The sequence below is a fragment of the Copadichromis virginalis genome, linkage group LG14, assembly GCF_057382275.1.
Source record: "Copadichromis virginalis isolate Kocher_CV1m ecotype Utaka linkage group LG14, C_Virginalis_male_GT1.1, whole genome shotgun sequence".
In the NCBI taxonomy this organism is placed as follows: Eukaryota; Metazoa; Chordata; class Actinopteri; order Cichliformes; family Cichlidae; genus Copadichromis; species Copadichromis virginalis.
Window position 1 is genome coordinate 37,246,015 of NC_140631.1, and position 17,441 is coordinate 37,263,455.

At 38.1% G+C, this 17,441-nt stretch overlaps 1 protein-coding gene and 1 pseudogene across 2 annotated transcripts in view; one reads left to right on the forward strand and one right to left on the reverse strand.

Annotated features, from left to right (window-relative positions):
* Positions 1-17,441, reverse strand: part of LOC146694519 (uncharacterized) — a 92,025-nt pseudogene that overhangs the window by 28,161 nt on the left and 46,423 nt on the right. The gene's annotated exons all lie outside the window — the stretch shown is intronic.
* On the forward strand, positions 9,988-16,445 carry LOC146694520 (uncharacterized). The gene is made up of 6 exons (XM_085429689.1): positions 9,988-10,526; positions 14,476-14,575; positions 14,772-15,131; positions 15,419-15,487; positions 15,596-15,742; positions 16,218-16,445. The coding sequence occupies exons 2-6, from the start codon at positions 14,477-14,479 to the stop codon at positions 16,443-16,445; spliced, it is 903 nt and encodes a 300-aa protein (XP_085285815.1). The 5' UTR covers positions 9,988-10,526; position 14,476.

Sequence of the window (17,441 nt, forward strand, 5' to 3'; positions counted from 1 at the left end):
AAGATCCAATTCAGTCAACCAGTCTAAATATATTGAATTTGAATCTTACAATGGGATCATCCCATTAAAAGGCTTTCTCTCTCTCTCTCTCTCTGTCACACACACACACACACACACACACACACACACACACACACACACACACATGCACACACAGGGAGAGAGAAGTAAGTTTCTATGTCAGCCTGGGAGCTGGTGAATTTGAATCCACCAATCAGAGAGGCTGTGCACTTTTCCCCACCAAAACAGGTGCATCTGTTTACACACGCAGCAGCACAGAGAGACACAGGATTTTTGCAGTCTATTTCTCATAGTGACGACTCCCCTCAAACAAATGACCGTAATTTCCTAACCGTAGGGGCTAGAACGGTCATTCTTACACCGTTTTGTTCAGAAGAGATGGGGGAATCTTCAAGTGTTGACAATTTAATATTAAAATATGAATTTTTAGAGATATATGACATGGATGACTTGTTGACTTAGAAGCCACGAATTCCCCAATATGCAAATTTGAATGCCTGAGACCACATATGTGATTGGCTGGCTGGGAAGCCGTGCAGGCCCTGATTTGTGGATTTGAATTCCTCAGCCCTCAGATATGATTGGCTGGCTTAGAAGCCACGAAGGCCCCAATATGCAAATTTGAATGCCTCAGGACACTTATTTGATTGGCTGGGAAACTGTGAAGGCCCTGATTTGAAAATTTGAATGTCTCAGTCCTCACAGAGGATTGGCTGCCTGGGGACCTGGCAGAAATATATAGAAATACTATTATTAAGCATAAATACTACATTTAGTAGAAATACTATGTTTTAGCACAAATACTATAAAAAGAAGAAAAACTATAATTTAGCAGAAATACTATATTAAGCACAAATCCTATAAAAAGCAGAAATACTATAATTTAGAACAAATAGTATAAAAAGCAGAAATACTATAATTTAGCAGAAATACTATGTTAGGCACAAATCCTATAAAAAGCAGAAATACTATAATTTAGCAGAAATACTATATTAGGCATAAATCCTTTGAAAAGCAGAAATAGTATGATTTAGCAGAAATACTGTATTTAGCACAAGTACCGAAAAGTACCAGAAATACTATGATTTAGCAGAATAGTAATAACTTATTGAAACACAAATGCACAGAGGGACACACAAACACAGGCTCTAATCCAGTCAACCAGTCTAACTATGTTCAATTTAAATCCTACAATGACATGCTGCCAAATAAGGGCAGGGTCCTCTCTCTCCCACTAAACACACACACACACACACACACACACACACAGGGAGAGAGGACTAAGTTTCTAGGTCAGCCTGGGAGCTGCTGAATTTGAATCCACCAATCAGAGAGGCTGTTTACGTTTTCCCGCCAAAACAGGTGCATCTTTTTACACACGCAGCACAGAGACATAGACCTGCTTCTTTCAGTTTATTTCACATAGTGAGGATTCCCCTCAAACAAATGACCATAATTTCCTAACCATAGGGGCTAGAGCGGTCATTCTTACACCGTTTTGTTCAGAAGAGATGGGGGAATCTTCAAGTGTTGACAATTTATCATTAAAATATGAATTTTTAGAGATATATGACATGGATGACTTGTTGACTTAGAAGCCACGAATTCCCCAATATGCAAATTTGAATACCTGGAGCCCACATACATGATTGGCTGGCTGGGAAGCTGTGCAGGCCCTGATTTGTGGATTTGAATTCCTCAGCCCTCAGATATGATTGGCTGGCTTAGAAGCCATGAAGGCCCCAATATGCAAATTTGAATGCCTCAGGACACATATATGATTGGCTGGGAAACCGTGCAGGCCCTGATTTGAAAATTTGAATGTCTAAGTCCTCACAGAGGATTGGCTGCCTGGGGACCTGGCAGAAATATATAGAAATATATAGAAATACTATGATTAAGCATAAATACTATAAAAAGCAGAAATACTATAATTTAGCAGAAATACTATATTAAGCACAAATCCTATAAAAAGCAGAAATAGGATGATTAAGCATAAACACTACATTTAGTAGAAATATTATGTTTGAGCAAAAATCCTATAAAAAGCAGAAATACTATATTAGGCACAAATCCCATAAAAAGCAGAAATAGTATGATTAAGCATAAATACTACATTTAGTAGAAATACTATGTTTTAGCACAAATAGTATAAAAAGCAGAAATACTGTAATTTAGCAGAAATACTATATTAGGCACAAATCTTATAAAATAGCAGAAATAGTATGATTTAGCACAATAGTAATCAGTTAAACAGAAAAATTGGAAAAGCAAAATGGACAGCTGAAAAAATGCTGAACATGCTGAGGGTCCCTCAAATATACTTGTTAAATGAAAAAATCAGCAAAAAAATGCACAGGGAGAGAGAAGTAAGTTTCTAGGTCAGCCTGGGAGCTGCTGAATTTGAATCCACCAATCAGAGAGCCTGTGTACTTTTTCCCGCCAAAACATGTGCCTCTTTTTACACACGCAGCACAGAGAGGCACAGGATTATTGCAGCCTATTTCTCATAGTGAGGACTCCCCTCAAACAAATGACCATAATTCCCAAACCGTAGGGGCTAGAGCGGTCATTCTTACACCGTTTTGTTCAGAAGAGATGGGGGAATCTTCCAGTGTTTACAATTTATCATTAAAATATGAATTATTAAAGATATTTGACTTGTAATGCACCATAACTGAGTAGAGCGAAGCAAAAACTGCCTTGACTTGCCCTCAAACAACGCTTTGTAACTCGAAATCTATTTGGAGTATCGATATCATTCTTTCACCGTAAGAGACAGCAGGCTTTGGTGAACAGTCATGGAAATTTTCAGGTCTCTGTGGAAATCCAACAAAAAGTTATGACGAGAGAAAAAAGTGGTTCATTTCCACAGTTTGAAATCTGAAGAAATCTGAGCGAAGGACAAATTTCCTACCCTCAAACAAGTCCAACTCATTTCAGAACGGTAATAGGTGAGAAAGAAATTCTTGAATTGTGAGCGTCAGGGGTGTCTGAAGATATTCGGGGACAAGCCTCATGTCTTAAAGTCGCTTCGTTAAGGAGATATGACGATTCGAATATGCCTCTCATTACAGAAATCCAGCGATGATTTTGAACAAGCTCTCCATTGACTTTATATGGAGAGTTTTGAGACCTTGTGTTGGTCTGAGGAGATTTGCAAAAATTCTATAAATCCCACAACAATGATAGTGACATTTTCTGAAAGCCAGCAAAAATACCTACGTTTTGATGTATAATTTGTGGAAGTTGAGTGAAAATTGAGCAAGTAGCAAGAAGTTGTTCGGACATGAAGTGAAAATTGCAAAATCTTCAGTGGCACACTGGAAGCCAAGAGCATAGCAACCATAACAACGCATGTATTTTGTGAAAAATCACAATTTTGCAACTCAAAACTTTAAGAGGCATAAAAGTAAAACAGTAAAACATTTGAAAAAGCTGAATCATACCTGAATAGCCCAATAATTTGTGAACATTTTAAAGTTTGAATGGTTGTTCTAGGTGAAAATATGAGGAAGTAGTTAAGTTTCAAAAACAAGCAAATTTTAGCAGAATTGCAGAAGTTTCCCATTCATTTCAATGGGACAAATTAAAGGAAAAAAGCTTAATATTTTAAAAAGTATAATAGTTAAAAATAGCAAAAATCGTAGCGTAAATTAGCAGAAATAGCAGAATAGTTTAAAATTTGAACGGTGAAAATCGGCTGAAAATTGTGGAAGTAGTTAAGTGCCAAAAAGTGTACGGAAGCAACTAGAATAATAATAATAACTAGAAAAATTTGCATTTCCTGCGAAAATGCAGTGTGGATGCTTAAAGCTGAAGCTGCATGCAAAAAGTAGCTGAAAAAGCTGAAAAGTTGCAGAAATTGTAAAAACTTTGCAGAAGCAAAAGAAGTTTGCTAAAATGGAATAACTTAGCAGAACTGCAATATCTTAGAGGAAACATAATACTTGGCAGAAATACAATAGCATAGCAGAATTTAGCAGAAATATTGTAACTTACCAGAAACATGATAACTTCTCAAAAATACAAGAATTTAGGAGAAATAGTATAAGATAACAGAAAGAATATATTTAGCCAAAAATACTTAAACATTACAGAAACACTATGATTTAGAAAAATAGTACAACAGAGCAGAAATATTGTGATTTACCAGAGACACTGTGATGAACTATGAATATTGTAATTTTAAATTAAGACTATGTTTTAGCACAAATATTATAATTTGGCAGAAATACTATAATTTAGCAGAATTACTATATTAAGCACAAATCCTATAAAAAGCAGAAATGGTATGATTAAGCATAAATACTACATGTAGTAGAAATACTTTGTTTTAGCACAAATCCCATAAAAAGCAGAAATACTGTACTATGATTTAGTAGAAAAACTATAATTAATCAGAAATACTAAATTTAGCAGAAATACTATATTAAGCACAAATCCTATGAAAAGCAGAAATAGTATGATTAAGCATAAATACTACATTTAGCAGAAATACTATATTAAGCACAATTCTTATAAAAAGCAGAAATACTATATTAAGCACAAATCTTATAAAAAGCAGAAATACTATATTAAGCACAAATCTTATAAAAAGCAGAAATACTATATTAAGCACAAATCCTATAAAAAGCAGAAATAGTATATTAAGCACAAATCCTATAAAAAGCAGAAATACTATATTTGGCACAAATCCTATTAAAAGCAGAAATAGTATGATTTAGCACAATAGTAATGAGTTAAACAGAAAAATAGCTCATCTGATAGAGTGGGCACAATAATGGTGTCAAATATTTTGTTCTCCTTGTTCTCCAGTATTCTGACATATGTCTCAAAATAGAGCATTCTCTGTACAATTTCACCCCTCACATAACAAGATGAAGATGTGATCCTTGCATTGTTGAGCTGATGCCATTCCTGGTCAGCTGTCTGTTCTCCTTTTGCTGTCTCAATCTTATGTACCATGTCCTCTGTGACCAGTAAGCTTTCAAGGTTGAAGAGTTCCTCCTCACTGTAGACATGCACACTCTGTGTGGGATCCAGCCTGTACTGAGTGGCAGTGGCAGGTAAAGAGGAGGATCTTGGTAAATGTTTACAGATTTTGTGGGTAATCTGGGCTCCTGGTTAGAGAACACGCTCACCAATGCTGTCTTAAGACTGGTCTTCTTGTCACTGAAGGCCATGGTTGCGGTAAGAGGTCAATTTGTTACATCAATGTCTTTGCATGATTTTCCAGTGTTTAGCAAGGAGATGTAAAGTGGGTCACCAGCCAAGTTCTTGTACAGCGTACTCCTTTAAAGGACCATAATAATGTGAGGATAAAACAAGGCACTGTGAAAGTCATCTAGGCAATAACAATAACAATAATAATAATAACAACAACAACTTGACATTGTACCTGCATCATTATTCAAAAATGTCTTTGAGTTCATTGATCCATGGAACTGGCCCTGGTTCCAAACCCTGAAAAAAAAAATAGCAATAACAAATATAAAAGAAAAAAAATACTTATACATATTACTTATAACAGGTTATAAAAGAACATTAAAGGGTCAGTCCTGAATATGAATCTCAGCACTTACTGCTGTTTGGATTTGTCCCACTGTTGGTCTGTCTCGGTGCTGGTGTGAAGATACAACCTGCAGCTTCAGTTCTGAAAAATGTACTGTTTGAAAGGGCAAAACAGTGTGCTTACACACTGCATTGCCAGCTACACACCAGCACCGATCAGAAAAAAAGGACAACAGGGTCCCGAAGCTCAGTCTGCACTAAACCATATAGAAAGCCAGTCTTACACATACTGACAAAGGCTAGAGACTTTTTCAGGGTTAGATGATGGCGCTCAAGATGGAGCAGGAGTTACAGTCAAAGTCATTTATAATTCTGTGAACAACCATTATTTACCAGGGCTCACAGAATATGATCACTGTCCTTTCTTAGTGTCCTACAGAGTACAGTACCTAAAAGGATACCTTTATCACAGTAACATTCTAATACAAGTATAAATAATTTTAATAAATAGCATTTGAGTACAAATAACTGATATTAAATTTACCTGAGTATTAAAAGTTATTTCTGGGAATAAATTTAAGTGTCAAAATTAAACCTTTTTCTTATGTGCCATTTTGTTAAGAAAAAAAGCACATTGCTGCAGGTTTAATTAAAACAATATGGTAAGCTTTAGGCTTCAGGAAAAAAATGGTATTGGTTGTGAGACAAACAGTGGTAATAAGGGGACTTGTCATAATCGCTGAGTTCTCTACTGTTCTTTCTTACCCTAAGAGGCTTGATGTCTCTCCCTAAACAGGAACAGGTGAGAACTGAACACCCAGCCGATGCCTAACTTACAGTGTGATGCAAAAGTTTGGGCAAAATTGTTAATAGTCATTATTTTCCTGTATAAATGATTGATTGTTATGATAAAAAATGTCAGTTAAATATATCATATAGGAGACACACACAGTGATATTTGAAAAGTGAAATGACCAGAAAGTGTGTGATAATTGTTTAAACAAAATCAGGCAGGTGCATAAAATTGGGCACTGTTGTCATTTTATTGATTCCAAAACCTTTAGAACTAATTGTTGGAACTCAAATTGGCTCGGTAATCTCAGTGACCCCTGACCTACATACACAGGTGAATCCAATAATGAGAAAGAGTATTTAAGGGGGTCTACTGTAAGTTTCCCTCCTATTTTAATTTTCTCTGGAGAGTAGCAACATAGCGGCTCAAAACAACTCTCAAATGACCTGAAGACAAAGATTGTTCACCATCATGAATTAGGGGGAGGACACACAAAGCTATCTCAGAGATTTAAGCTGTCGGTTTCCACAGTTAGGAACATATTGAGAAAATGGAAGACCACAGGCTCAGTTCAAGTTAAGGCTGGAAGTGGCAGACCAAGAAAAATCTCGGATAGACAGAAGCGACGAATGGTCAGAACATTCAGAGTCGATCCACAGACCAGCACCAAAGACCTACAACATCATCTTGCAGCAGATGGAGTCACTGTGCATCGTTCAACCATTCGGCGCACTTTACACGAGCAGATGCTGTATGCGAGAGTGATGCAGAGGAAGCCTTTCTCCACCCACAGCACAAACAGAGCCGCTTGAGGTTTGCTAAAGCACATTTGGACAAACCAGCTTCATTCTGGAATAAGGTGCTGTGGACTGATGAAACTAAAACTGAGTTATTTGGGCATAACAAGGGGCGTAGTGCATCAAGGAAAAAGAATACAGTATTCCAAGAAAAACACCTGCTACCTGCAGTAAAATATGGTGGTGGCTCCATCATGCTGTGGGGCTGTGTGGCCAGTGCAGGGACACATGGATTCCACTCAGTATCACCAGATTCTGGAGACCAATGTCCAGGAATCAGTGACAAAGCTGAAGCTGCGCTGAGGCTGGATCTTTCAACAAGACAACGACCCGAAACACTGCTCAAAATCCACTAAGGCTTTCATGGAGAGGAACAAGTACAACGTCTCAGTCCCCAGACCTGAATATTATTGAAAATCTGTGGTGTGACTGTCCATGCTTGGAAGCCATCAAACCTGAATGAACTAGAGATGTTTTGTAAAGAGGAGTGGTCCAAAATACCTTCAACCACAATCCAGACTCTCATTGGAACCTACAGGAAGTGTTTAGAGGCTGTAATTTCTGCAAAGGGTGAATCTACTAAATATTGATTTCATGTCTTTTTTTGTGGTGCCCAAATTTATGCACCGGCCTGATTTTGTCTAAAAAAAAAAAATATTGCACACTTTCTGTAAATCCAATACACTGCATTTCACTTCTCAAATATCACTGTGTGTGTCTCCTATATGATATATTTAACTGACATTTTTCATTGTAACAACCAACAATTTATACAGGAAAATAATGACTATTAACAAGGTTGCCCAAACTTTTGCATCACACTGTAACTCTCAGCCTGGCCATTTCACTTTTCCTGCTGTGCTGGCCTGCCCTGATGATGACAACACTGGTCACCCAGTCATTGTTTGACACTGGTTAAAAAGGGAAGTTATCAATGCACAACTTACAAACATTCCAAAAAGCAAAGCAAAAAACCTTTAGTATTTTGTCAAATGCCATACTTATTTTTGTCGTTTTTAACCAAATCTAGCTCTACTCAGAGTAGAGGAAAAATTCTCCATGTTTCACCATTGGATTCAGCAAAGATGATTCTACTAAGCATTACTTACGGTATTAATATAGATAAATGAAACATTTGCTTCATTTATGAAAGCTGATTCATCAGTGTTAAAACTACAATAAAAGGTGTTACAATCAAGAATTGCTGACATTTCAAATACTCATCAGTCTAAGCTAAGAAACCCTGTGTGACTTGGCCTCAAAAGCACACAGTCCAGTACTTAACCACATAATAATGATTAAAAGTAAGTAATAGTTTTTGTCCTCTAAATATGAAAGCTTGCCTGTTTAATATGCATCTTTGAAACTATTTTTCCCCAAATGTTGGATACTTGTCACAAATATTCCTCTCTGTAGCTCTGACATATCACAGGTCACCTGATGCCTTCGGTTTCTCTCTTGCCTTTCAGTAATCACCTACTTAGAATTCACAAAAGACCAACAATTACACCATTGACAGAAATGTCACAAAAGTCACAAAAAGGTTCTGGTGCAGAGTTCTACTTCTACTTCAGCTTCTTGGAGGCAGGAAGTGTGACAAAAGTGAAGCTTTACAGACAGAGTAGAGCAAAGTAACTGGGACAAATTTAATCTCTAAATGACTATTTACCTGTTCTTGAGAGGGCTCGAACATCATAGTTACTCGATGTTTACACTCTTACAGTCAGTCTTGATCAATTCAGCAAAAACATCTGAAAAACAAAATGTTGCACAATTTTTAAAAATAAAACAAGTAGAATTTTAAGCAAATTCTAACATGTCTGATTCTATACTGTTCAATATTATTTCATTTTCATTGTGACATCACTAGTTATATCTGATATTTCAGAGAAAACACTAAAACAATCAGCTGTTTGTGAGCTGCACACTATGATTGTGATAAAACATTTAAACTTTGTAGCTCATACAGTTATACCTCTGCTTTACGGTCTTCTGGCTTTAAGTTTATTAGGCTCTTCTTGCATAACCATCAGAGAAATAATTGGATAGTAGTCATCTGAATGTTACAGTTACTGAGGCAAAGTGTGTGGCATTAGGAGAAAGAGACAAAAAAGAAAAAACAAAACCTAAGCTGGGAAAGCTATACCTGAAACATCATTAGAAAACCTGAGACGTGGAAACTCAGAGGGGATGTCCAGCAGAGAAAACACAGGGGCTGATAGATAGCAGAGAACGTAGAAGTAACGCAGACAATCTAACGAAAACAGAGGTGAACACACACACTATGGCTGTGTCCCAATTAAGAGACCGCACACTTTGAGTGTGATTACGTCACCGCCACGGGACAACGGCTGTCCCAATTCCAAGTGTACTTCAAATGCATACTCCAAATGCGCCGTCGATTTCCCCAAATATCAAGCGTGGTCCGGTGCACGCTTTGTGGTCCCATATATCCCACAATTCATAGCGCGGCAGTGGGTGTAGATAATTTTGCAGCAAAATATGGCAAAAGGCAGCGGCCGAAGAGTGAACTGTCAATGAATATAACGTCACTGATTTTTGTGCGAATGTTTAATGAAGAACATTAAAACATTACTGTTGGCCACATGTCGGCAAAGTTATGTGACATTAGTGATGTTTGTACTTTCAGCGATTACTTGGTTTTAAAGCCTTTACTTCTAAATTATATATATATATATATATATATATATATATATATATATATATATATATATATATATATATATATATATATATATATATATATATACACACACACACACACACACACACATATATATATACACATACACATACACACACACACATGTATATACGCCTGTCCCCACACCTCGCGTGGGAGCCGCTGGGGCTCGGCAGGGACCGGTGCCTGTTCCTGCGCCCCGGAAGAAGGCGGCGGAGCCGGCAGCGGTGGAGGCGGCGCCCGAGGAGCCGCTCCAGCCGGGAGAGATAGCAGCGGAGGCGGCACCCGAGGAGTCGCTCCAGCCGGGAGAGACAGCGGCGGAGGCGGCGCCCGAGGAGCCGCTCCAGCCGAGAGAGACAGCGGCGGAGGCGGTGCCCGAGGACCCGCTCCAGCCGGGAGAGGCAGCGGCGGAGGCAGCTGCTCCCACCGGGAGGGGCGGAGAAGCCGCGGGATAAGTCGGTGGTGCCCGTGCTAGGGGAGTCCGCGGCACCGAAGCCCGAGGTTGGCGGGGTGAGCAGAGCGGCCTCACCTCCACCAGAGGCCGGTGCCTGCCGGACATCTGCCCAGCCGCCTGCGAGCCGGGGCGCACGACCGTGCCGACCGCGCCGCGTTCACCTGCCACGCGGCCGACCTTCCGCCTGCGGTGGGGGGAGTACGTTCGGCCGGATGGTTCCCCGGCCTCAGTCAGGCGATGGGGGTATGTGGCGAGGCGTAGCCTGCGGTGCCGTGCAGAGGAGGCGGACACACCTGTACGGCATCCGCAATCACGCCCCGCCGAATTAAATATTGTACTGGGTCCTGTGGTTGGGTTGTTGGTGTTATGTTGAGCTGGCAGCAGGAGAGCTGCAGCTCTGAGTGCGAATGTACAGCAACCATGTAGGGATTAATAAAAAATATCAAAATGCCACTGGGTCTGCCGTGGTCGTTTACAATGATAAATTTAAAGTCATACTAACTTTGACATATTTCTTCATATATTTGTTGAATTAAATGGTTATATGAATTAAACAGTCTGTCTGTACATAATTCTGACAGATTTTAAGGAGGCTGTAAGCTCACCAAGCCAAAACCCCAACCATACTATAGCTTTTACATCATTACATTTCTGAGTTTCATAACTGTGGTGGTGCAACTACATAATACATTATTTTAAACATACCCTAAACAACAGCTTTACAATGAACACAACTGTAAAGATTTCTGACCTTAAGTGTTTTACCCTACAGCAAGCTATCACGATTAGGCACTTATATTTAACATAGCTAATACATTTACCTTTTCCTGTCATGTGTTGACCAAGTTTAGCTTACCTTTTTGAAGTAAAACCTTGAAGCTTGACCCTTTGAATTTTGAAATGTTAGGATGCTCAGTCACCGTGTGCAGCCTTGAAACCTGCGCCTTCGGACGAAATCTGGAGGGAATTAGCACTCCTGCGTCTATGAACGTATTCGAACCGCATTGATTTCCCGCACTCTGTCCCGGGGACTAGCAGTAACGTGGATCTGTTAGGCGTGCTTCCATGACACCAGGAAAAGAGATCGCCACTTTCAAAATAAAAGCTCATCTAAAAAAATACATGCAGGGCTTTAGCAGTCGAACTTTAAAAAAACTACATAATACATTAACTACATAAAAAATAAAAAAGACCAGTAATTTTATACGTTTTAAATTGTAAGTTTGAGACTTATAAAATAGTACTGATAATTTCATAATTCAAATTAGACAAGAATCGGGTCTGATCACCAACAAAAACCGCCCTAAAGTAAAGGGACAAAATCAACACAAGGCAGTACAATTGGGAAAAACAACAATCATAGTTAGCCAATCAGGCCGATGGCAACAGATTGCATCACAATTTGTAACATCAAAGACCAGCGGTCCCTTTCCCGGTCTTTCTGAAGAAACTTACAGACACAGTCACAGCTCTTCTACTTTGTGCTCTATTAAGAACTTCATAAAACGTAAGTATTGATATTGAAACCGTTTTTTAGTGCCTTTATACCATGTATAACACATTATAATGTAGTGAAAGATAAAAAATCTAGCCATTTAAGTTCCTGTGAATATAAAGACCGTCAAAGTACCCCTAAAATTTGGTCTGACTTTTCTATCGGCCTATGAATGTTTTATATATCGTTAGCTTCATAGCATAATTGCCTAAGTCATTTGACTAAGTCAATGACTTAGGCACTTATGCTATGAAGCTAACGATATGTGTATCTCCATTTTTCTCTCGAAGAAAAAAAATTACTTTTGATAAATTCACATTTAGTATTGATAGCAATGTATTTGTAGGTGTCATAGTTTGATGAACTTATTGTTTCAGGGATATTTAATTGAAAAAACTATCTGAATGTATTCATGAAAATGGCATCTATTTTTTTATGAAATATTAAGATCTTACAGAATCAGACAAATCTTCCAGATCTATAACAGTTTTATAAACTTTAAGACGTTACGTTTGGGCTGTTAGTAGGAAAGAATTGCTTAAGGCTGGCACTCTGCCCTGGCAACCGTCTCCCAACTTTGCTGTTTCTGGTCATAAAATTGCCATTTTCTGCCCAGTTAAGGAGGGCGGGACTGACCAAAAAGCAGGGACAGTAATTCTATAATTTTATTGGCTCAAATGATTAAAAAGGGGAGCCAATATGAACTAAAGCCACAGAGACCAAGCAGGCGCACTATGTTTTTGTTTGTGTGTGTGCACCTGGCCTGTGTGTGTTGGGGGAGGGGGAAGGGCAGGCAGGCAATCTTTAAGATGTCTGTAATGTTGCTGTTTTTCACTTCAGGAGCATGAATCCTTTTTCAGATAATCTTCCTATGATGATTCATTGTTTTCTATTCTCCACTGTAACCTATTTTCAAGTATTATTTTAATTAATAATTATTTTAATTATTATCTGAAAACAATTAAACCTGAAAGGCCCTGGGGACCTTTTGTGGCTTTTGCATTTTTCGATTCCAAGCCATTTGCACTGTGTTTAATTGAATATAGCCAAATTCTCCAAAAAAAAGTTTGGTATAATTTTATTTCAAAATTCAAGTCTGACTTCCTTAAATTAGCTTCAGTGGCTAAGCTAACAATACACATCCTCTTAGAGCCCTAGTGGACGTTTTCGTCCCATTGACTTCCATTATAAACGCTATTTTTCACTGCAGAATTATTACCGTTAATGTCCTGGTGATTACTCATGTCTCCGTCTCGTTTTGGTCTATTGGCCTTAGAGTTGTAATTGTTTTATTTGTCCACCGGGTGGCGCCCTTGCTCCACATTTGACCCCGGGCTGGAAAACAGCGGGCTGCTTGGACAGACCTGCCGGAAATGAAGCCTCATTTCCGGCGTGCAGCACCGGCTTCGCCCGCTGATCATTTTTTGGTCCCTAGGACCATGAGAGGGTGCTTTTTTTTTTTTAGTCAACAGGAAATGACGTATTTGTTGTCACGTGGTATCGGACGTGTGGGCTGGAAAAAGCAGTCCCCGGTGATCGTGCCCCGGTGATCGTCGCGACTTACCCCGGCAACATGCACTTATTTCGGCCTAGAGGAGGAGCATTTGCCGCCTGGAGACCATTTTCTGGTCCTGAAAAAAAAAATAAAAGGCGATCGAAATGACTGTTTGTGCCAATCTTTAGTCCATCTAAAGGCCTAATTATAATAACAATCAAATATTACTTCAAATGTTTTTTTGGGAAAATATTTAGTTTTTTAGGTTTTTTTTTAGTTTTTTTGTAATTTAAAGGGTTAAAACAACGAAAATATAATTAAAACTTTATATGAATATTTCAGGGAGAAGTAGTTTTAAAAGACTGACCAATTTAAAGTGAAAAAAAAATTAATATTTAATATTTTTATTGCACTTTTTGGGCGTGGTCGATAGTGTGCATTTTATGAAATGCGCTCCTGGAAAAAAAATAAAAGGCGATCGAAATGACTCTTGGTGCCAATCTTTAGTCCATCCAAAGGCCTAATTATAATAACAAACGAATATTACTTCAAATGTTTTTTTTTTGAAAATATTAAGTTTTTTTGTTTTTTGGGCCTAAAAAAACAGGGCGCTCATGTAATAAACCTGGGATTTAAAGGGTTAAAACAACGAAAATGTAATTAAAACTTTATATGAATATTTCAGGGAGAAGTAGTTTTAAAAGACTGACCAATTTAAAGTGGAAAAAAATATGAATATATAATCTTTTTATTGCACTTTTTGGGGGGTGGACGTTTAGGTCCATTAGGGCCTTTAGAGGGTGCATTTTTTAAGGGCCTACCAAGGGTTTTAAGTGGGGAAAAGAAAATTGTGATTTTTTTTCTGCGTTCCATCCAGAGTGAATTGGATAGACTTACATGTGCTGTAATATTTGTATGTATTTTATGAAGGCTCATAAGCGTTTAATTAATTTTCAGACCAACATTTTGTAAAGATAATTTGTGTTTTTACAAAAATATTGAAATGTTTTCAGGTATGTAAATATCAAGCAGGAACCTCAGAAACACACGTAGGGTTGAGGAAGTTCATGATGTGTTTGTTTTATATCAAAATGTGAAGAGATGACATGAAAGCAACAGGTGTTACTGTATTCTGTCAGAACTGGATCCAGCAGAAATGTATGAACCTGTTAATGTGTTTATTTTGCTTTTTTTTTTTTCAGAATGGCCTTAAGGAAACTGACTGACAACCGGCCTGAGACGCCGTATTTCCGGCCCCCACCCATTCATATCCGGGTGTTGAAATGTTGTGACCAGCTAAAGGTGATTCAATTCAATTTTATTTATATAGCATCAAATCACAACAGTCGCTTTAAGGCGCTTTATATTGTACAGTAGATCGTACAATAATAAATACAGAGAAAAACCCAACAATCATATGATGTAGACTTTCACATGTATGAACGTGACTATGGAGTAAGATCATAGAAATACATTTCTTTATTTATGTATTTATCAGGTGATCAGCTGGGTTACTGAGGATGGAGAGGTCAAAGCACTGTCAACAAAAAAAAATAAAGTGGCAGCAATCACAGACGGTGAAACAGTGCTGAAGATCACCTTGTTTGAAGAGTTCTCCTCCAAAGTAAAACAGGACATGTCCTACATGATGAGGGGACATGAGCTGAGGGGCCAAGCTCCCCCTTATCTCATCAATATCACTGCAAGGACACAGTTCTTTAAAGCTCCTGCCCTGGCAGTCTCGGAGGCCCTCATCATTAAGGCGGAGGAGCTGCTTAATCCACCTTCCCCAGTAACACCACTAAAGATGAGCCCAACATCTGGAGGGCTCATGACAGTGGAAGGGGAGGTTGTGGAGGTAAATATTTGTGGTTCCATCAGAATTGATATTGCTTCAGGTTTTCAAAGAAACCATTACTTTTTTGTCTTTAAAAGTAAAAATAATAATTTTATTGTTCTTGTCAAACAAACACAAAATGGTGAGAACAAGATCAACCACTATTATTTTGTAAATGGTTGTAGATTTATCATTAACAACAATAATAAAATAATAGATGTAGTAAGTCAAGAAAGTAGCACCTAGATGTACACACACAGATTTATGCAATCACTATAACTGACATTATATTTTAATTGAATTTTCAGTGTTCGGCAGTGAGGACAGTTTGCTCAGGCAAACAACTGGTGCCAATACGCACTCTCCAGCTAAAACAGGTAATGGTGCAACTAAAGTGTAATATTGAAAATGGTGAAAATAGGCACATTTGAGATTTCCATTAGTTAATGAATAAATGTTTCATTCTGTCATTTTTGTGATTTCAGGATGGACATACCATGACTGTCTCCTTGTGGAGGGAGGCGTCAATTGTTGACGTTCGTGTGGGAGATCAGGTAAAGATCTCCCATGTGAAAGTGCACCGCTCCGCCTATGGAGTACAGCTCCAGTCAACTTCCCATACAAAGACTGAGGTATGAAGAAGCCATATGTTTGTACCAACATGTAATAGCAATGTCATTTGCCAAAATGTTTAGAATTATAGGTGGTCCAAAAGATTGACTCTGTTCATCTGGACGTAGCATTTTCAAGTGGGAGAAATGTTTCATCACTCATCCAAGTGACTTCTTCAGTCTCAGCGGACTGCAGGTTTCTGTGGTCTTTGATCAGTGCCCGTGACAATTTGTATATTACTGACCAATTAACTGACCTCCCAGCCTATTGCTTCTTCAGTGGGCTAGTTTCAGTCATTATGCAATGTACTGTTTAAAAGATTGGGTAAAACAGACTGAAGAAGTCACCTGGATGAGTGACAAAACATTTCTCCCACTTGAAAATGCTACGTCCAGATGAACAGAATCATCCTTTTGGGATTTACTTACATGGATCATTGAGCATGCATCAAGACGTGATTACCATATTAAATATATGCTTTTTGTGTATTGACAGACAAAGGAAGATGAACGTACTCAAGTAACTGTAGTTGGTGTGGACACTGCAGAGCAGTGCAGTGCACTGCAGTCCACCCAGCTGCAAGTTCTCCTTCTAACTGGAGAAACCCTCTTCATTGAAGAGGAGATGTGGAAGCCCTACGAGGAGGAGTTTGAGAAGCACAGGATCACTTTTACTGTAAAAATCAAAGGAAAACAAATAGTACACATAAAAAAAACAGAATAAATATATATAGATATAGATATATATAGATATATATATAGATATAGATATAGATATGTATATATATATATATATATAGATCTATATATATAAATATAGTTCATTTGTTTTGTTTGTATTTTTTAAAATGTTCAAGTTGCTATGTTCATTCATTTAAACAATATTTAAAAGTTATAGTTTCAACTGCATTCTTATGCTAAGTGTTTTTTAATCTGATAAAATCTAATAAATAGCTGAAAATGCATAAAGCAGTCTCATGTTTATTAAATGAAACAGAAGACATGGTTTATAAAACACTCTCTAATGTACAGTTACATTGCATGCTCTGTACAGAGCTTAACAGACTTTTTAAGCACTTAAAACCTTCGATAAAGAACACTCCTGTAGGCCAACAACTGCCTATCTGTATGTTCAACATCATATAATACTGTTTTTATGTGTGTTTTCTAGAAGGCTGAAAGATTATATATGTTTTTCTTAAACAGTTTGAAAACATTAATAACAGTCAGTTTCAGTTTCCCTAAGTGTTGTGGTGTATTAGCTTCTGGGCTGGCTGAAGCCTATCAGGGCAAGTCCATTTAGCTCAGAATTCATATGATTACTACCAGTGTTTATTAGAGTAAAAGAAATAAATGTGAGAAGAACATGTGAGTAGTTTCTTTTAAAAAGCCTCATGGCAATGGGGATAAAGACCCTCCTGAACCTCTGAGTCCTGCAGTGCAGTAAGATGACCCTCTCACTGCAGTTCATCTTGTCCTGTGAGGATGCTTAGGTGGCTGTATTTATTGTTCTCCATTTTAGATTACAACTTCTTCCTCATCTGCTCTGCACGATGTCTGACTGACTCAACATCTTTGCAGACTGTCCTGCATTGTTTTGTTTTGTTTTTAGGTCTGGTGAACTCTTTACCACCTCCTTGGTGTTGCTGTTCAGGAGAAGACTGTTGTCATTGCTTCAGTCAGTTAAACAAGTCTATACTAGAAAAATTTGCATTTCCTG

Coding starts and splice junctions, on each gene's coding strand:
- LOC146694520 (XM_085429689.1), top strand. CDS start 14,477: ATGGCCTTAAGGAAACTGACTGACAACCGGCCTGAGACGCCGTATTTC. Junction 15,132..15,418: donor TGGAAGGGGAGGTTGTGGAG/GTAAATATTTGT, acceptor TTGAATTTTCAG/TGTTCGGCAGTGAGGACAGT. Junction 15,743..16,217: donor CTTCCCATACAAAGACTGAG/GTATGAAGAAGC, acceptor GTGTATTGACAG/ACAAAGGAAGATGAACGTAC.